The 21813-nt window shown below is 35.9% G+C and overlaps 2 protein-coding genes across 4 annotated transcripts in view; one reads left to right on the forward strand and one right to left on the reverse strand.

The window, feature by feature from the left end:
• ASB3 (ankyrin repeat and SOCS box containing 3) overlaps positions 1 to 21813 on the forward strand; it is a 137486-nt gene that overhangs the window by 17864 nt on the left and 97809 nt on the right. The gene's annotated exons all lie outside the window — the stretch shown is intronic.
• ERLEC1 (endoplasmic reticulum lectin 1) overlaps positions 5011 to 21813 on the reverse strand; it is a 33251-nt gene continuing 16448 nt past the window's right edge. Inside the window, exons 9-14 of one of the 3 annotated variants that reach the window (XM_065891076.1) lie at positions 16045 to 16206; positions 15359 to 15418; positions 9488 to 9612; positions 7930 to 8007; positions 7537 to 7612; positions 5011 to 5262 (exon numbers count right to left, since the gene is read on the reverse strand). In XM_065891076.1, coding sequence (XP_065747148.1) covers positions 5191 to 5262; positions 7537 to 7612; positions 7930 to 8007; positions 9488 to 9612; positions 15359 to 15418; positions 16045 to 16206 — 573 coding nt within the window. In that variant the 3' untranslated portion in view covers positions 5011 to 5190. The remainder of the gene's footprint in view (positions 5263 to 7536; positions 7613 to 7929; positions 8008 to 9487; positions 9613 to 15358; positions 15419 to 16044; positions 16207 to 21813) is intronic. The other 2 variants (XM_065891078.1, XM_065891077.1) reach the window with 2 other exon arrangements.

Here is a 21813-nt window from a genome sequence, read left to right on the forward strand (position 1 = left end):
ACTGTTAGGAAACCCATGGGAATTGGAGTAGTTGGGGAAGAGAGGATGAAGGTTCAATCATTTATTCAGCAAATATTTGTTGAGTGTCAATTTTATGCAAGGTCTGAGAAGAAACAAAACCAAGACATATTCTTTACTCCAACAAATAAAAGATAAAGGAATTATTTTTATCATTTAATCATAAATGCAATCTGGATCTAGATAAATCGTCACTGCACTTGCATCATTTACCATCACAGGAGGATTATCAAAGAAGGTAGGGTTTGATGGCATTTAACCAAGCCAGAATCTCCAAGGTAACACTTTAATCTTGTTAGTGAACTTTCATTTGCCCGATTTGTGGGTGGCATTAGCTTAAGAAAAGTTAATGGAGTTCCATGATAAAAATAATATATGGAAAAAAATGGGTGTCATACGTTACCAGGACAAAATCAGTCATTTCCCTCATCTTACAGGACATTTTGCTGAGTCCCTCGGTGTGTTCTCTCTGGTGGAAGATGATAACCGAGAGTGGTTAATGGGGCAGATGCTCTGTGAATAGAAAGCACTATGGCATATTATTTACAAACATGGACTCTGGAATTTAAACTGATTCAACTGTTGGCTCAGCCAACTGTAGTTTAGTTCAGTTCTTGTAGCCTCATTTTCCTTATCTGTGAGTTAACGATAGTAAACCTACCTCACAGGATTGTGAACATAGGGTATGTGAAGGGTTTAGTATAGTGCCTACTATTTAATAAATGTTCAAGAAGTGACAGCTGTCATTTTTATTTTTATAAAAGAAGAGTCTGGGATAGCCTGTTATCTGAAATTCAAAGAATAATGACACAAGATTATTCACAACTGGCTTTTTGGGGGTGAAACCCTTTCTTGGAGATGGTTAATGAAAGTTTTTCCAACGTATGATTTCTCAAGATGGCTTAGGAATATATATATATTTTTTTAATATTTATTTGGCAGCACCAGGTCTTAGTCATGGCACGTGGGATCTTTAGTTGCGGCATGTGAACTCTTAGTTGCAGCATGTGGGATCTAGTTCCCTGACCAGGGATCGAACCTGGGCCCCCTGCACTGGGAGCGTGGAGTCTTAGCCACTGGACCACCAGGGAAGTGCAAGATGGCTTAAGAATATTAATAACTATAAGTATGGAAAACTAATCTAGGGGAAAAACAACTTCTAATCTCCTTGATCAATTATTAATATTTTTCTAATCTATGGGATAATATTTGGACCTCTGATAGAATTCTTAAATGAGTAAATTGGTTTTTACTGCTATTAAAGACCACTGGTGATTAATTGGCAAACTAGTATTTTATTGAGGACACAGAAGCTTTTAGAACCCAACAAAGTTCACTATTTTTGGCTGTATTACTGAGTGAATTTAGATAGTAAAGCAGATTTGACTTACTGGGTTTTACAATCTACTTTGCTGGACTTTCAAGGATGTTTGATTTTTAGTATTATATATTTACAAAATGAAAATTATGTTTGTGCTTCGGGCAAATATACAGAAAGCGATATTTTTTCTTAAATTCAGGCAAAGCATAATTTATTCTATTGAAAGGTGCTGGAAAGCAATTTAACATATTTGAAATATATAATGTAGTATATGATTAGATGTGAGATGTTTAGCATTATTTCATAGTCTCACAAGCATCTTCCATAGTTGAGATGATTACCATTTCCAGAACTTCTGCTTGATTCACTTGCTTTTGATGCACACTTTTTGTTTCAAATATAAAAAATTCTAAAATTCTTAAAAGTTTACAAATAGGTGTGGATGCAAAACACTACAAGCCCTATATTCCATTTGTTAGTAATTCTGACTTTCTTCTTTGCATTTTATAAGTTTTGAGACTGTCAGGCCTGCCTTTATTTTCTTTAGGTGTTAAAGAGTGGAATTCTATTCTTCAGACTGTAGTTCTTTTGAAAGCAAGCGAGGAAAACATGCTCATTCTTCCTAAACACTGCAAAAAAGCATTAGTATACTGTGTTATTACTAATAGAGAAGACTTGTAAGATACCAGGATCACAGTGACTGAAGCCATGACTGATGAAAGTAACCTGTTAACCTCTAACCTTAGTTCTGATTGGTTATATACCTGTGTGGTCTCGATGCTAATATTTTAAGTGACAATTCAATTTTCTGAAAGGTGATGGAGGTATTAACTTAGTTACTCTACAATGCTGTAATATGGTAAAAGTGAAGAATAATTGTATCCCCACCAACTCCTCTACACATGTAACACCCACTCTTCCCCTCAGGATCTTTTGTGTTTTATTACATGAAACCTGATTCATGAATGACTGTGTGCACCAGTGTCAGTCCACATATTAAATATTAGTGAAGCTTAATTCCTCTTTTGCAGATGAAAAATTAGTAGAATTTCTAGTATTTTCTTCCCATAATCCACTGGATCATCTCGCCTGCTTGTACAACCTACTTTTGAGACTACTGGCAACTGAAATAAAGCATGCTTTTGGTACGTAGTGGTCCATGGTTTCTCTACCACCCCTGTCAAACAACTGAAAAAAAGAAATGGAGAAATGGATTTTCTTTTAAGCCATGTCACCATGGCAATGTATTTTGAAAACTTTTACCTCAACAGCTCATCATAACATATAACATACACACATATGAAAATAGTTCTATTTGTATGTTCAAATGGAAATGTAAGCCCTGGTAAGTAAAATTACCCAACACTAGGAAGAGAGTTTATAATCACTTCCTAGTATAGCTGATATTTATTTTCATTTGAAACTCTGATTGCAAATACTATTTATTCAAAATTCAAATCTTGATTCTTACTTTCCTTTTTAGATTGAGACCTTTTATGTTAGCTATTTGGTGCTACTGGGTCAATAATTTGGCCTGATTATGTACTATGAAGTTTAAGCTTTGTCACAAATCAGGTCAGGCCTTTTTGTATATCACACTGACTGAAAAGGATAGTTCACCAAGACTGTACACAAAGCTTACTATTCAGTTTAGCTGAGATAATTTGTTGCCGAAGTCCCTTTAATCAAGGATACAAGGATATAAACAAGGCCCCATCTAGTGGTATCTTGAAAAAAAGCAGGTAAAGCTGAAAAAAGGGGGGAAAAAAAAAGTCTCCATGTCACAATCTTCCTGTAAAATGAGCTACTAGTTATTTCCCTGAAACCCTAGTCAGGAGGGTTAGTACGTGTGAAATTGTTAAAAGTGAAGTGCCTGAGTCACAGTGATCCTCGATCACTGGAGAATTTATTTAAAATAAAGAGAATCACTCAGGAAACATATTCAAATGCAGAGTCTTAGGCTCTGGGCTAAAGAATCTGATTTAGCACCCACCTTAATAGAGATTCCACTTTGAGAAAGACTTCTCAAAGTACATTAGGCATATTGTAGCTGAGCCCTTTTTCCTGCCTACTAATATAGAAGAATGGCTGCACAATCGAGGTAGCAACAAACAATTTAGAGATCAAAAAACTTCATAGATTAGTGATAGGGGACCCAAGATTTAGAAGGGCTATAGAGATACCTGGCCTAGCCTTCCTCTCAAAGAAGTTTAAGCTGTTAGCCAAGACAGAAGGCTGACTTAGTTTTTATTATGACTTCTATTTTTAAGAATCTTCTGTAGTAAACTATTCTAATACAGTTTTTCAGATTTTTACCCCCTCTCTTACAAAAGAAAGAGTTTGGCCTAAATATTCCCCAAGTATTTTTTTGGCACTAAGCTTTCACAGTTCTCTCTCCTCTCCTATACCTATAATCTAAATGTGAAAGTAAAGCTGTTTGTCTTAATTAATTGATATAGTAAATATAATTCTATACTTTATTAAAGAATTAAATTTTAATGGCTTTGGTCTCTGATCTTACTATGTTAATAGGAGACAAGGGAGATATTAGGAAATAAACTAACACTTATTGGGAACCTGCTAGGCTTTTTATATACAGAGAAAATTAATGCACTGATACAACCACCTTATGAAGTAATAAGTAGTCTCTCTACAATAGAGGAAGTGAGGCTCGAAGTGGTTAACTGCTGTCTAGGATCACACAGCTAGTACGTTAAAGAGAGTATCTGGATTTAGGTTTGAATTCGAAGTGCATGCTATTTCTACATGTGCTGCTTCCTACTAAAATCTATAGATAGCCTTCCAATAGTCAATTATATTAACCTTTTCTCAAACTAAAATATCTTTGACCAGAACTGCTGAGAAGGAGGAAAAGGAAAGTATCTTATGGGTACTCTTCTGCCCTTATTTAGACATGTATGTCCAAAATACAACAGGATGATGTGTGAAACAGAGTAATGGAGAAAATAAAGAAACTATAATGTGCCATTGACTACATGACAACACTGCTTGTGGACATTTTATTCACTTTAAAATAAATATTGTGCTGTAAAACTGTCCAGAACTAAAATCTGTAGTATATAGTAGGCAAGTACAAAGGATAGCCAGCACAGTGTGTTTTGTTAAGATAAATCATTCTAAATCGAAAGAGAAGAATCACTGACTGTCTATACCAGGTACATATTCTGGGGGGAAGCACACTCATATCAAGGAGAAAGAAACAGATAAAAGTTCTGAGAGAGAAGCAACCTATTGTAAATAAGAGTTTCTTGAGATTAACAGAGGAGAAGAAAACTTATATGTGAGGCTTTACTGTGTGTCCAGTTTCTTGCTTAATACCTGGTAGAGAGCGGTTGCTAAATAGAAATTCGTTGAAAGGATTTCAGGCACTAGAAATTACATATTTAACACAGTCTCTCATTTAAACAACCTCCTGTCAATTTCTTTCTTCATTATCCTTACTTTATTAGCTAGTGTATATACTATAATTTACATAATAAATCTATTATTTAAAAACTTTCAATAGGTACAACGATTATGACATTTCATTAGGATGGACTCTAAATTGCTTGGACAGGATTTATTTTGGAATCACATTATCCAAGCAAAGAAAAACACACAATCAGTTCATAAGACACAACAAAAATGAAAAAGGTGAAACAAAACGTCTGCCTTAGAAGTTTATCAATAACCTCTTATGTACACATACATATTCACAAAGTGGTTGAGAGTCCTTTTATACAATCCTTTAGATGCAGTCCAATGACTGAGAGCTCTATAATGGGACATATGGTCAGACAAATCATCATGACTTCCAATGATCTTTTTTTTCCCCTGAACTTTGTTACCCTTTAGTTGGGGAGAGAAAGAAGTCCATTTTCGTCTGCTGTATCTAAGATTTTACAGATCACTGGAGATTCAACCTAAAGAACAACAACAATAAAACCATTAAAAAGCTGCTAAGCTGAATACTTTATTCAGTATTTTTCTGCTGAATGAATACCTATAAATTTGATAAATGTATACGAGTCCTTGTTTTGGATAAACCATACAATGTTATTTGTACAAATTGAGCTTTTTAGAAAAACATTTAGTCATCCAAATAAAATACCAGATAGGTAGAGAAGGTATTTTTAATCTTTAAGTAAAAGAGATGAGAAAAGAAGTAAAGGACAAGAATGAGAGAGAAATACATAGCTAGGTCTTATATAACAAAAAAGTAGCAGAATATGGCAACATAATAAGTTGTACAATTCAGGAAAAGGTAAAAAAAAAAAATACAATCCAAAAATGGGCCAGGTGTTAAAATGATCAGATTTAAGATAACTATAATAAATATAATGAAGGAAATAGTGGAAAAGGTAGAAAACATGTGTGAATAGATGGGGGATTTTAGCAGAAATGAAGCCATAAAAAAGAACCAAATGGAAATGTTAGAAATGAAAAATACATCAGATACAAATTCATTCAAAGAGGTGGACAGGACACAGCAGAGGAAAGAATCAATGAACTTGAAGACAATTCAATAGAAATGACATGACCTAAATTGAAACAAAGAAGGTAAGAATAAAATAAAGGGCCTGAGATTTGGGGACAACTTCAAACTAACGTGTTTAATCAGAGTCCCAGAAATAGAAAAAAGGTGGGGCAGAAGAAATCTTTGAAAAGATGATGGCCAAAATTTTTCCAAACCTAATGAATTATATCAACCCACAAACCTGAGAAGCTCAGTGAACTCCAACCAGGATAAATAACAAGGAAAACCACCCTTACGCATCGCATAACCAAAGGTAGAACCATATTTCTAGAAGGAAGTAGAAGATAATACCTTCATGACTTTGGGGTGGCAAAATTTCTTAAAACAAAAAAATCATTAGCAATAAAATGGGAAAAAAATTGATAAAATGAACTTCATCAAATAAACTTTTGCTCATCAAAAGACAGTAAGAAAAAGAATAGTCAAGACACAGATCAGGGGAAAAATCTGCAATTACAATAGAAAAAAACTCATGTCCATTATATATTTGAACTCCTAGAAATAAATAATAATAAGACAGACAACACCAACAAAAATGGGTAAAAGACTGAGAAAGACTCTCTCCTTGACCAAATAGTAAGGCTCCCCTGAGCCCTCTTTTTGACTAGGCCTCTTTTTGTTCCTGGGCCTGCCAAGTCCAATTGCAGCAGTAATTCTGATAAGTCAGTTTAGAGAGAATCCCTCACTCTGAATATCTAATCACCCTCCATATCTGATCAAGTTCCTCCTCTCTCACTTTTGATATCTGATCTTCCTGGCCAGCCTTCAGCAATAATTCTGTTAAGTCAGTTTAGCAAGAATCCCCTACCCCCGATGTCTCCTTTTAGTAATTTGCCATACAATGACTACTCCCCAACACCCCATTTCTGCTTGTTGGCTATGTATCCCTGGCTGTCTTTGCTGTATTTGGAGATGAGCTGACTCTCTCTCTCCTATTATGATAGTCTTGACACTTGTGGCAACAGTCCTGAATAAAGTCTTCCTTACTGTTTTTGTATCAGAATAATTTTTTCTTTAAAAAGACTTGGCCAGACACTTCACCAAAGAAGGTATACAGATGAATAATCACATGAAAAGGTTTCAACAACACTTTTCATATGGGAAATGCAAATTAAAATCACTAAAATGGCTAAAATAAAAAGGACTGACAACACCAAATATTGGTAAGGATGTGGAGCAATTGGACTCTCATATATTGCCGGCGGGAGTAAAATGATGAAAACAAAGGCTGAGTCTAAAAGACATGCTTTGTCAAAGAGGCCAGGCATAAAACATTATAGACTATATGATCCCATTCATATGGAATCAAAAAAGAGGTAAAACTGATCTATGGTATCAGAAAATAGAAAGGAGTATCTTTGGGAATTGAGGGGTATTGACAGGAAAGGGGTATAAGAAAATTTTCTGCAGTGATAGATACCTTGTTTTGGGTAATAGTTAAATGGGTATATAAAACTGTCAAAACCCATCAGACTCAACACTTAAGAACTTTGCATTTTACTTTATGTAAGTTATACCTCAATAAAAAAATGTCAATATTTACAAGTAGTATGAGGGCTATATTAAACTTTGGATACTACTGAAGGTCCTTTCTAGACTTAATGCTAAAAATTAAAATGTGGCCCCAAACTGAATTCCTGAGTATTAGTTTTTCACTTACCCCAAGGATATACTGACAGGAGTGAGGCTCTAGCATATATACAGTAACAGCATGAGGAGAATCTGATTCTTTACACCTAAAACAGAGAGTACTTTAAGGCACTGTCCAAACGATACAAAATTATTTTAAATTGTTTTCCTCTGAAGGATAAAAATGCCTTGTAAGTGGTTCTGTATAATTTAATAAATAATTGAAATAATTTAATTTGATAATAACATACATAAATAACAATTATGATTTTACTATTTTATAATAAAACAGTATTTTATGACAAATCCATAAATTATTATGAATAAATATAATTATCCATAATTATATATTTATATAATCTTTTGCCCATAGGAAGCAGACTAAAGAGAAAGGCATAAAGCATGATTTGATGGTCTAACTTACTTTAGTTTTACAGTCACCTGTCTTGGTTTGTCAGTTATATCACAAATATCTCCATTCCCATAAAAATGTGACACCATCCTGAATCAGAAAAACACACAAGCTTTATTAAACTAAAACTTCACTCATTCAGAGTAATTGTAATGGGTAGGGTGAGAAGTTGGTTAGAGGGATCAGTTTTGCATTAGTTAAAAAAAAAAATCTGACTATAAAATACTCCTTAAAAATACATATTTTTAAGGTTATGTCACAGAGAAAGTCTTTCAGCGTCTATAAATAATACAAAGTTGAGATACTTCTTAGTGGTTTAATTAATAAGAATGATCTTTAACTTGCACATAATTTATTTGTATACAAATAGTTAAGGTTAAATTGCTTTTAAAAAAGTTTTCTTTTAAAGCTAACCATTTCCCCAGCCCTGTATATTGTTTCCTTTGTGGAACAGTTTCCCTGTCTTCCTATCCTCCATTCAGCTCCACTCATTAAAATACTGTAATGCAGGTGTACAAAGGTAAAGCCTAGGCTAAGCTATAAATTCCAAAGAGCAGGAACCAAAGACAAGTTTTAATTTTGCTAGCCTCACACTCCTGTGCTTCAATATTTGTTGCACATGATACCATGAGCTATTTTCACTTGAAACATATAAACATTTAAAAAACTGATCCGTTTAGTATATTAATACTTAAATACCTATCTCTTAATTTTGCTAATTTTGATTTTGGTCAGTCCAAGAAGTCGGCACATTCTGAAAACAGACTCTCTCAATACCATCTATGCTAGGAAGGACAAAGTTAACATCTGAGAAGGAAAAAGAATGAATAATTTAAAATTCACTGGGTAATGGACTATAAGAAAAGCTAAAGTTTAGTTATTCTTGGGAAAGAAGAGATTAATTTACTTCTGCTGTAACAAGATAAACCTAATAGCCCAAAAGAGATGTGAGGTAGTTCTTCAAAAAACCATTGTTTAACAATTTTCAACCATTACCCCACTTTAAGTAACAAAGGGAAGTGCTGGAGTATATTTAAATAGAGTTAAGTAACTTAAAGTGGTAGCGATTACACATGAAGGGGGAAAATGTTTATAACAGCCTTAGACCTAATACCTGGAATTGTACCAGTGTTACTAGCGCCACCACCTCTCTCATTACCATACACCACCACCACTGTCAAAGGCAGCAGCCAAAGTTTATTGCATGCAATTGCCAGGCACTACACTTTACATGAATTACCTCATTTAAATGTCATAACAATTCTCTGAGGCAAATACTACTAGACAATTCTCTGAGGCAAATACTACTAGACAAGAAAAGTGAGGCTTACGAAGATTACGTAATTTGCCCAAGGTAGTAAGTGAATCGCCAGTATTTGAATACAGGGTATCTGACTTCAGAAACTGTGCTCTTAACTATTACACTATGTTGTTCCCTCTAGAAAAGAAAACTAACCTAAAAAATGTCCCTGAGAAAAGCTGACCGGATATTTTACTTTAAATTTATGTTTTTCAATATCCTGAGTTTTAAATATTCTAAGATCTAAAGGCAAATAAAGTTAATATTTACCTGACTGTCTGGGTACCATCGTCTTGAAGGTGATAGGCTCTAGCAGTATTCTTCTTAGCCCATTCAATATGTTCTTCTTGGTTCCATGTCCCCACAACCACAGAGGTTTTCCCACTATCCTTGTCCTAATATATAAAAAAATATTTGTGACAATGCATGCTTGACATCAAGGTGACATTTATGCTGATGGCCTACAAGCTACAGATCTTATCTTCATCTGCACACTGGATATCTATGTTTAGACGTGATAATGTTAGTCAAACTTCTCAATTAGTAGAAATTTGAGCTCATTATTCTTTACTCCTTGTTTCTCTGAATTATGAAACTAGTACTTTCTAGTCAGGTTAGGTCCTGATGTAGTTATTTATTTATTTTTTTTTTGCGGTACGCAGGCCTGTCACTGTTGTGGCCTCTCCTGTCGCGGAGCACAGGCTCCGGTCGCGCAGGCTCAGTGGCCATGGCTCACGGGCCCAGCCGCTCCGCGGCATGTGCGATCTTCCCAGACCGGGGCACGAACCCGCATCCCCTGCATCGGCAGGCAGACTCTCAACCACTGTGCCACCAGGGAAGCCCCTGATGTAGTTATTTTTGACTCTTCTATTTCCTTTCTCTCCTACATTTATCAGTCCTGTCAATTATTTTCCTGGAAATGTTCTTGGCTTCACTCTTTCTCTACATGTCCATTGCCAACATCTCACCCCCAACTAAGAGTTTAATCTCTCATACCTAGATAATACAACCACATACTACTGTGATTCTTACTTAAATATTTGGCCTCTATCTCTTACCCTGTAGCCACACTGAGCCTATCTTCATACTACTCTTTAAAATGCAAACCTTCAAGTTATACTAGTTTTCGCACTACTCATTTGACACGATGCACTATATATTGTCCTGTATGTGGACTTCCTTCTCTCTCATTTTCCTTCCGTTCCTTTTCTTCTTTATATTTTATGCCAGGGACCATGCTGGGCACGAGTATACATATGATTAGTAGAACTAAAAACACTTAGAGGCAAAGGAAAGAGCCACAGCCACTGCTACAGTGGAGCTTATTGCCTAGTGGGAGAGCCATTAAACATTCTTTTAGCAACTACACTGTAAATTTCTAGAGAGACAGGGATTAGAGCTGCACAGTGAATCAAGAGGTTGGATATGGAACAAGAGTGCCTGGGTTTGAATTTTAGTTTCACCATTTACTACCTATGTGATTTTAGGCAAGTTACTAAATCTTGCTTCAGTTTCCTCATCTTGGAGTAACAATACTCATCTCTTACAACTGTTACGAGCATTAAATGAGTTGATATTTGTAAAGTACTTAGAACAATGCCTGGTATACAGTAAGCACTATATTTGTTAGCTACTATTATTTTTCTGTCTCCCAAAGCTCCTACCAGAGTTCTTCAAGAAGTTCTAGGGACCTCCCTGGTGGTCCAGTGGTCAAGACTCTGTGCTCCCAATGCAGGGGGCCCCTGTTTGATCCCTAGTCAGGGAACTAGATCCCACATGCTACAACTAAGAGCCCGCATCCTGCAACTAAAGGTCCCACATGCAGCAATGAAGATCCCGCATGCTGCAACTAAAACCCGGCGCAACCAAATAAATTTAAACAAAAATAAAAAGAAAAAAAAAGTTCTAGGTTACATGACCTTGACTAAAATAAGTTTGATAAAACCTAGTGTTCGCAAGTGTATATGAAAACAGCCATTGTTAATGGAAATGTAAACTGGTCCAACCCTTTGGAAAGCAATTGTTCAGTATGCATACATTTTGACCTAGCAAGTACATTTCTAGAAATGTGCCCTATGAATATACTTGCAAAAGTTCACAAACACAACTATTTAAAAATGCTCACTAAGATGCTGTCACAGCAAAAACTGGAAACAACTCAAAGGCTCATCAGTACACGTCTGGCTAAATATACTGTGGGTAGAGACATAATCCTCTGAACCTGCTGAAAAAAATAAGATCAGCTGTTGCTGGTACAGAAGATCTCCAAGATACTAGGTGAAAAGAAAAAGTGCTGAGCAGTGCATTTAGTATATCCCTTCTGTATAAATAAAAGGGTTATATCAACATTTACATATAGGCATTTTGTTCCCTTGTGGTGGGTTAGCTAAGAAAAAGTTAACAGCTGTTACTTTTTTTAAAAATTTATTTATTTTTTAAAATTTATTATTATTATTTATTTATTTATTTTCTGAACCCCCTCCCTCCCCCCGGCCTGAGTGAGCCAGAGTCCCCGAATCAGCTGCTCCTTTATTTTTCTTTTTTGAATTTTATTTTTTTATGCAGCAGGTCCTTATTAGTCATCCATTTTATACACAAGAGTGTATACATGTCAATCCCAATAGCCCACTTCATCACCACCCCCCGCCGCCGCTTTACCCCCTTGGTGTCCATAAATTTGTTCTATACATCTGTGTCTCAATTTCTGCCCTGCAAACCAGTTCATCTGTAACATTTTTCTAGGTCCCACATATATGCGTTAATATACGATACTTTTCTCTTTCTGACTTACTTCACTCTGTATGACAGTCTCTAGATCCATCCACGTCTCTACAAATGATGCAATTTCGTTCCTTTTTATGGCTGAGTAATATTCCATTGTATATATGTACCACATCTTCTTTACCCATTCGTCTGTCGGTGGGCACTTAGGTTGCTTCCATGACCTGGTTATTCTACATAGTGCTGCAATGAACATTAGGGTGCATGTGTCTTTTTGAATTATGGTTTTCTCTGGGTATATGCCCAGTAGTGGGATTGCTGGATCATATGGTAATTCTTAGCTTTTTAAGGAACCTCCATACTGTTCTCCATAGTGGCTGTATCAATTTACATTCCCACCAACAGTGCAAGAGGGTTCCCTTTTCTCCACACCCTCTCCAGCATTTATTGTTTGTAGATTTTGTGATGGTGCCCATTCTAACTGGTGTGAGGTGATACCTCATTGTAGTTTTGATTTGCATTTCTCTAATAATTAGTGATGTTGAGCAGCTTTTCATGTGCTTCTTGGCCATCTGTATGTCTTTTTTGCAGAAATGTCTATTTAGGTCTTCTGCCCATTTTTAGGTTGGGTTGTTTGTTTAATATTGAGCTGCAGGAGCTGTTTATATATTTTGGAGATTAATCCTTTGCCCACTGATTCATTTGCAAATATTTTCTCCCATTCTGAGGGTTGTCTTTTTGTCTTGTTTATGGTTTCCTTTGCAGTGCAAAAGCTTTGAAGTTTCATTAGGTCCCATTTGTTTATTTTTGGTTTTATTTCCATTACTCTAGGAGGTGGATCAAAAAAGATCTTGCTGTGATTTATGTCAAAGAGTGTCCTTCCTATGTTTTCCTCTAAGAGTTTTACAGTGTCCGGTCTTACATTTAGGTCTCTAATCCATTTTGAGTTTATTTTTATGTATGGTGTTAGGGAGTTTTCTAATTTCATTCTTTTACATGTAGCTGTCCAGTTTTCCCAGCACCACTTATTGAAGAAACTGTCTTTTCTGCATTGTATATCCTTGCCTCCTTTGTCATAGATTAGTTGACCATAGGTACGTGGGTTTACCTCTAGGCTTTCTATCCTGTTCCACTGATACATTTCTGTTTTTGTGCCAGTACCATATTGTCTTGATTACTGTAGCTTTGTAGTATAGTCTGAAGTCAGGGAGCCTGATTCCTCCAGCTCTGTTTTTCTTTCTCAAGATTGCTTTGGCTATTCAGAGTCTTTTGTGTTTCCATACAAATTGTCAAATTTTTTGTTCTAGTTCTGTGAAAAATGCCATTGGTAGTTTGATAGGGATTGCACTGAATCTGTAGATTGCTTTGGGTAATAGAGTCATTTCCACAATGTTGATCTTCCAATCCAAGAACATGGTATATCTCTCCATCTGTTGGTATCATCTTTAATTTCTTTCATCAGTGTCTTATAGTTTTCTGCATACAGGCCTTTTGACTCCTTAGGTAGATTTATCCCTAGGTATTTTACTCTTTTCGTTGCAGTGGTAAATGGGAGTGTTTCCTTAATTTCTCTTTCAGATTTTTCATCATTAGTGTATAGGAATGCAAGAGATTTCTGTACATTAATGTTGCATCCTGCTACTTTACCAAATTCATTGATGAGCTCTAGTAGTTTTCTGGTAGCATCTTTAGGATTCTCTATGTATCGTATCATGTCATCTGCATACAGTGACAGTTTTACTTCTTTTCTGAAGTGGATTCCTTTTATTTCTTTTTCATCTCTGATTGCTGTGGCTAAAACTTCCAAAACTATGTTGAATAATAGTGGTGAGAGTGGGCAACCTTGTCTTGTTCCTGATCTTAGTGGAAATGGTTTCAATTTTTCACCATTGAGAATGATGTTGGCTGTGGGTTTGTCATATATAGCCTTTATTATGTTGAGGTAAGTTCCCTCTGTGCCTACTTTCTGAAGCGTTTTTATCATAAATGGGTGTTGGATTTTGTCGAAAGCTTTTTCTGCATCTATTGAGATGATCATATGGTTTTTCTCCTTCAGTTTGTTTTTATTTTTGGCCGTGTTGTGTCTTTGTTGCTGCACACGGGGTTTCTCTAGTTGTGGCGAGTGGTGGCTACTCTTCGTTTTGGTGCCTGGGTTTCTCACTGCGGTGGCTTCTCTTGTTGTGGAGCACAGGCTCTAGGCACGTGGGCTTCAGAAGTTGTGGCATGCCAGCTCAGTAGTTGTGGCTTGTAGGCTCTAGAGCTCAGGCTCATTAGCTGTGGTGCACAGGCTTAGTTGCTCTGCGGCACGTAGGATCTTCCTGGACCAGGGCTCGAACCAGAGTCCCCTGCACTGGCAGGCAGATTATTAAGCACTGTGCCACCAGGGAAGCCCCAGCTGTTACTTTTGAAAAATGGGACAACAGTGGAGGAAAATTTTATTTTCATTCTATATTTCTGGTATATATTCCTTTAATTATATAAAAAAAAGCCACTGGGTATTATCTGGGCTGTACTTAGATGACACTTTTTTTTGTATTAATAAAAAAATTAAGTAAAACATCCAAGCAGCAAGAATAAATGGAAAGCATAGTAAAATGGAACATCTCAGGCTTAAGTAAAGAATAAAATGTTCTAGTTTACAGACACCTCATAAATTCGGAGTGATTTACTTGTGGAAAGTGAGTTGATCTTTCCCATTATGATCCATCTTGAAATTTAAAATCAGCTCAAAACATCTCAAGAGGGCAAATACAGTATTTTCTGATTACCCATTGTTATTTATTTGGGGCAATAAAAAGAGCCTTTTAAAACAGATCAATATTTATTAATGTTTGTTTTCCATGTCTAGTAGTTTACCTTACTAAACAAACTACAACAATGATAAAACTACTGGGGCTTGAATTTCAGAATTTAAGCAGCTTTGGCTCAAGTGTAGGAGAATACTGATTTATGAAATTATGAATAAAGAGCCAGTGCATTTAATCTTAAAACTTATTTTATTTTAAGCTTAGATGATATGGTACCTTTTAGTTGAGAAACCTGCTGTATTTATCCTATTTTACTAACTCTAGTGATATACTATCTTACCATTCACTTAATTTAACGATGAGTTATAACAATGACTAATTTCTTGGTCAAAGCTAAAGAGGTTAGTCACTGTAGTTTATTATTCCTCCAGGCTCACAGTAATACAAGAATCTGAGTAGTTAATAAATAACGTTACTTTAAGATGATTGACTTAATCTTAACTGACACCAAGTTTTCCAGTCTCCAGAATTTAGAGACACTTTGATGAATAGTTCCATATTAAAATCATCTTATAATTAAAAGTAACACCAACCCCACCCCTTTTTTTTCCACAAAAGATTTTTGAAACTTTAATCCGCCTAGTGGTAGAGTGATATAAACGCTGTTCTATACCTCATGGTATTGATGTACATGTTTGCCATAGCAGAATTCATATTTCCACCAACCAACACCCTACAGGAAAGGAAACAGATCAAGTTATAGTACAGAGAAAGGCATATTGCGGTCTGTCTCAATACTGCTGCATGATAGTGATGGACATACATATAATTTTAAAAAACTGTACTAGCAATATGGTTGAAAATCAAAATTAAAAATTACTGATAAACTTTAAAAAATAGACATTACTAGAGAATAATTGCTGTACCACCCTGGTAAAATAAAGTAAAATGAAAATTCCACTTATAAGTGTATTTCCCACTGGAGTTCTTAGGGGCAAAATTTAACCTTTGTAGATATTAGCTCAAATTTTAAATGTGATTGCTACATAACCAAAATGTTGGCTACACAATCATTGATGCCCATTCCAGCAATTAGCCAGAATCACATATGAAGTACTTAAATATATATATTTTTGTCAAGTAAACATCAAGTTTTAGCCTGTGAGTAAAGAGAATATAATGGCTATGTATTGGATTATAATTAGATGCAGAGAGAAAATGTCCATTGGGAAGCTTCCAGAATCCTGCCATTTCTCTATAGACAAAAAATCTTTTTCAGTGCTACTAATGCCCCTTGATAAATAACACACAAGTGAAAGCTGTAAGAATAAATACTTAAGCTGATGGTTCACTTCTCACCCCGTGAAAGCAGTAGGAACCACTAAGGAACTCTTTTATGAGTTGGTCATCTGTCAGTTTGGATATGTGGGTTGTTCCAACTGTGAGCATTGGCTGAGAACCAACAGCAATGGGTTTGTGGATTGCTGGAAATCTCTCTTCCTTAGTTGATTGCATATCTTCCTAAAATTAAATAAACATATGTTTAAGGGCTTCTTTGCCACACAATTTTTTTCAGTATGACTTAAATTATTATTTTTAAACTTCAGAAAATTTGGAAAAAAATGTCCACTCGTTTTTTTTAATTAATTATTTTTGGCTGCATCAGGTCTTTGTTGCTGCACGTGGGCTTTCGCTAGGTGTGGCAAGCGGGGGCTACTCTTCATTGTGGCACGCGGGCTTCTCACTATGGTGGCTTCTCTTGTTGTGGAGCATGGGCTCTAGGTGCACGGCCTTAGTAGTTGTGGCATGTGGTCTTAGTTGCTCCACGGCATGTGGGATCTTCCTGGACCAGGGCTTGAACTCTGTCCCTTTCTTAACTACTGCACCACCAGGTAAGTCCCTGTCCACTCATTTTTAATGTGTTTTAAGAAAATGAATTTTGCAACACTTAATAGTATAGAGAAAGCTCTAGGCAAATGTTAGTTCCATTTACCAGTTAGGGGCACGGTGACCCATATAGAGATAATTTCCATTTCACATATTTTGTCTCATATTTTTATTAAGTACTTTGCTACATGTTAGATTTTGTGTTTCTACATTTAGTTTTGGAAATGTGATTACTATGGGTAAAGAAAGGATAACAAGCAGGCTAATAAAGAGCTGAGTGGGACAAATATGAATATTAGTTATAATTATTCAAATGTAGCAGGACCTGGTTGTTGCCCTGGAGGAAACTGCAGTTTAATAAAGAAAGGGTACAGGGAAAAGCAGTTTCACAGAGGTAGGGGTGATTCAAGTAGACTTTGACAAAGAACTGAAACACGAAGACTTCACAAAGAGAAAGCCCTTGATTAATTCATGAAACATTAATAATTTGTGACTTACGTGAATGTCTGTGTATGTGTTTTGTGTGCGTGCATATGCATGTGAACCTGAAGAAAAGGTAAGAGCAAAGATGTGTGGTATGGTATATTTAAAACCAGAGAGAAGCAGGCACTATAGATTGAAAACTATGTAATGCTAAGAAGTTTGGACATTATCTTTTAGGTTTTAGGCAAAGATATGGTATGATCAGCTTTTTAAGTAATTACTTTAGCATGGGCAGGGAAGAAGGAATGGTAAGAACAAATCTGGAGCTGGAGAGTCAAGTTAGGAGCTGCAATTACCCAGGCCACAGACAAAGTGAATCTAACATAAGGGAGTGACACAGTAAGCAGAGAGGAAATGAATCCAGACCAGAACTGAAGAAGTGGGTGTACCAACTAACTGAATAAAATAATTTTTAAAAATTAAACAGTAAAATGTATAGACTCCTTTTTCACCCGCTGTAGTTGCCATTGACCAATTGTGGTCCTTTTCTTCTTTTTCAGCTTGTAGGATTTACTGGGTGGTTACTCTGGAAACCAATGACCTTATCCTCTCTCTCCTCCAATACTAAGAACAAAGATTGCCAAGATGGCCTCTTGTTTTTTGAAAGAACCTTGAATTTTACATATAACTCTTCCTATATTCAGAGCCTACTACTATGCTCCTGACAGTATTTTAAGTATGGAGTATTAAAAATGAAGTACCGACCCTATTCTTCTGTTTTTTTCTTTTGCTCTACCCAAGAATCTTACATCAAACTTATGGGGTCTTCAACAATTACAACAGCAACAGTCCTGAGATCAATTTTAAGTAACTTTGTGAATCAGCTATAAATCTCCTAGTAGAAGATGTATTTTGTAATGTAGTACTTGACCATGTAAGACATTGGGACACTGATACCCATAAAAATGATCATCTAAAGCAAAAAAAAAAAAAAAAAAGCAGCAGACATAGTTACTACTCATAAGGAGCTAAGGTTTACTAGACTAAAGTAATTACTTACAATATATGAGACCTATAGTAAGGTTAGTGAACAAAAGAATAGTACCACATAGTGAAACCTGCAGATGAGAAAAGGGGAAGAGGTAGGAAGAAAAGAAGAATGACAATTTATTATTCCTTCTTGTGGACAGAACATCTACTTTCATTTTTAAGGAAAACTACTCCAATAAAAGCAAGATGATAGTAGTTTTTGTAGCAGGGTTTGGAAATTCATAAAATAGATTCTTAATAAATCCAGTAATTTCCAAATTAATTTAATGTAATAACACAGGCGGAACATCAAACCAAAATTCTAATAGCCATATATGTATTGTGTTTAAAAAAGAAAAAGAATCCTTTATGGTAAAGCTTGATTCACACTTAAAAGGCAAACCATATGCCAAATATCAACATTTTTAAAGTTATGTGTAATAAACTAAGTTTCTAAAAAAATTATTCTGAAGGATGATCAGTTTTAAGTAATCACTCATCCTACAGTATTAGCTAAGATTTTCATGTACTCTAAAGATGCTAAGTATTTAGAAAGCATTATCATCAGTAGCTTTATTTTTAATAAATTTATTTATTTGGCTGCATTGGGTCTTCATTGCTGTGCGTGGGCTTTCTCTAGTTGTGTTGAGTGGAGGCTACTATTCATTGCGGTGTGCGGGCTTCTCATTGCGGTGGCTTCTCTTATTGCGGAGCATGGGCTCTAGGCGTGCAAGCTTCAGTAGCTGTGGCAAGAGGGCTCAGTAGTTGTGGCACACGGGCTTAGTTGCTCTGTGGCATGTGGGATCTTCCCAGACCAGGGCTCACACCCGTGTCCCCCACACTGACAGGCAGATTCTTAACCACTGCAACACCAGGGAAGCACATCATCTGTAGCTCTTTTTGTTTTTTCTTTTTTTTTAAATTTGTTTTATATGGCAGGTGCTTATTAGTCATCAATTTATACTCATCAGTGTATACATGTCAATCCCAATCGCCCAATTCATCACACCACCACCCCCAGCTCCCCCCTGCCGCTTTCCCCTCTTGGTGTCCATATGTTTGTTCTCTACATCTGTGTCTCTATTTCTGCCCTGCAAACCAGTTCATCTGTACCATTTTTCTAGGTTCCACACATATGCGTTAATATATGATATTTATTTTTCTCTTTCTGACTTACTTCATTCTGTATGACAGTCTCTAGATCCATCCGCGTCTCAACAAATGATCAAATATCGTTCCTTTTTATGGCTGAGTAATATTCCATTGTATATATGTACCACATCTTCTTTATGCATTTGTCTATCGATGGACATTTAGGTTGCTTCTATGACCTGGCTATTGAAAATAGTGCTGCAATGAACATTGGGGTGCATGTGTCTTTTTGAATTATGGTTTTCTCTGGGTATATGCCCAGTAGTGGGATTGCTGGATCATATGGTAATTTTATTTTTAGTTTTTAAGGAACTTCCATACTGTTCTCCATAGTGGCTGTATCAACTAACATTCCCACCAACAGTGCAAGAGGGTTCCCTTTTCTCCACACCCTCTCCAGCATTTGTTGCTTGTAGATTTTCTGATGATGCCCATTCTAACTGGTATGAGGCGATACCTCATTGTAGTTTAGATTTGCATTTCCCTAATAATTAGTGATGTTGAGCAGCTTTTCATGTGCTTCTTGGCCATCTGTATGTCTTTTTTGCAGAAATGTCTATTTAGGTCTTCTGCCCATTTTTAGGTTGGGTTGTTTGTTTTTTTAATATTGAGCTGCAGGAGCTGTTTATATATTTTAGAGATTAATCCTTTGTCCGTTGATTCGTTTGCAAATATTTTCTCCCATTCTGAGGGTTGTCTTTTTGTCTTGTTTGTGGTTTCCTTTGCTGTGCAAAAGCTTTGAAGTTTCATTAGGTCTCATTTGTTTTTGTTTTTATTTCCATTACTCTAGGAGGTGGATCAAAAAAGATCTTGCTGTGATTTATGTCAAAGAGTGTTCTTCCTATGTTTTCCTCTAAGAGTTTTACAGTGTCCGGTCTTACATTTAGGTCTCTAATCCATTTTGAGTTTATTTTTGTGTATGGTGTTAGGGAGTTTTCTAATTTCATTCTTTTACATGTAGCTGTCCAGTTTTCCCAGCACCACGTATTGAAGAGACTGTCTTTTCTCTATTGAATATCTTTGCCTCCTTTGTCATAGTCATAGATTAGTTGACTATAGGTGTGTAGGTTTACATCTGGGCTTTCCATCTTGTTCCATTGATCTATGTTCCTGTTTCTGTGCCAGTACCATATTGTCTTGATTACTGTAGCTTTGTAGTATAGTCTGAAGTCAGGGAGTCTGATTCCTCCAGCTCCGTTTTTTTCCCGTAAGACTGTTTTGGCTATCGGGGTCTTTTGTGTCTCCATACAGATTTGAAGATTTTTTGTTCTAGTTCTGTAAAATATGCCATTGGTAATTTGATGGGGATTGCATTGAATCTGTAGATTGCTTTGGGTACTATAGTCATTTTCACAATATTGATTCTTCCAATCCAAGAACATGGTATATCTCTCCATCTGTTTATATCATTTTTAATTTCTTTCATCAGTGTCTTATAATTTTCTGCACACAGGTCTTTTGTCTCCCTAGGTATTTTACTCTTTTTGTTGCAATGGTAAATGCAAGTGTTTCCTTAATTTCTCTTCCAGATGTTTCATCATTAGTTTATAGGAATCCAAGAGATTTCTGTGCATTAATTTTGTATCCTGCAACTTTACCAAATTCATTGATTAGCTCTACTAGTTTTCTGGTAACATCTTTAGGGTTCTCTATATTTAGTATCATGTCATCTGCAAACAGTGACAGTTTTAGTTCTTCTTTTCCAATTTGTATTCCTTTTATTTCTTTTTCTTCTCTGATTGCTGTGGCTAGGACTTCCAAAACTATGTTGAATAATAGTGGTGAGAGTGGACATCCTTGTCTTGTTCGTGATCTTAGAGGAAATGCTTTCAGTTTTTCACCAGTGAGAATGATGTTTGCTGTGGGTTTGTTGTATATTGCCTTTATTATGTTGAGGTAGGTTCCCTCTGTGCCCACTTTCTGGAGAGTTTTTATCATAAATGGGTGTTTAATTTTGTCTAAAGCTTTTTCTGCATCTATTGAGATGATCATATGGGTTTTCTTCTTCAATTTGTTAATATCACAAATTGGCATTTGGATCACACTGATTGATTTGCGTATATTGAAGAATCCTTGCATCCCTGGGATAAATCCCTCTTGATCATGGTGTATGATCCTTTTCATGTGTTGTTGGATTCTGTTTGCTAGTATTTGTTGAGGATTTTTGCATCTATATTCATCAGTGGTATTGGCCTCTAATTTTCTTTTTTGTAGTATCTTTGTCTGGTTTTGGTATCAGAGTGATGGTGGCCTCATAGAATGAGTTTGGGAATGTTCCTTCCTCTGCAATGTTTTGGAAGAGTTTGAGAAGGATGGGTGTTAGCTCTTCTCTACATGTTTGATAGAATTCACCTGTGAGGCAATCTGGTCCAGGACTGTTGCGTGTTGGAAGATTTTTAATCACAGTTTCAATTTCATTACTTGTGATTGGTCTGTTCATATTTCTATTTCTTCCTGGTTCAGTCTTGGAAGCTTATACCTTTCTAAGAATTTGTCCATTTCTTCCAGGTTGTCCATTTTATTGGCATAGAATTGCTTGTAGTAGTCTCTTAGGATGCTTTGTATTTCAGCCGGTGTCTGTTATAACTTCTCCTTTTTCATTTCTAATTTTATTGATTTGCGTCCTCTCCCTCTTTT

Source organism: Phocoena phocoena, chromosome 14, assembly GCF_963924675.1.
Source record: "Phocoena phocoena chromosome 14, mPhoPho1.1, whole genome shotgun sequence".
Taxonomy (NCBI): Eukaryota; Metazoa; Chordata; class Mammalia; order Artiodactyla; family Phocoenidae; genus Phocoena; species Phocoena phocoena.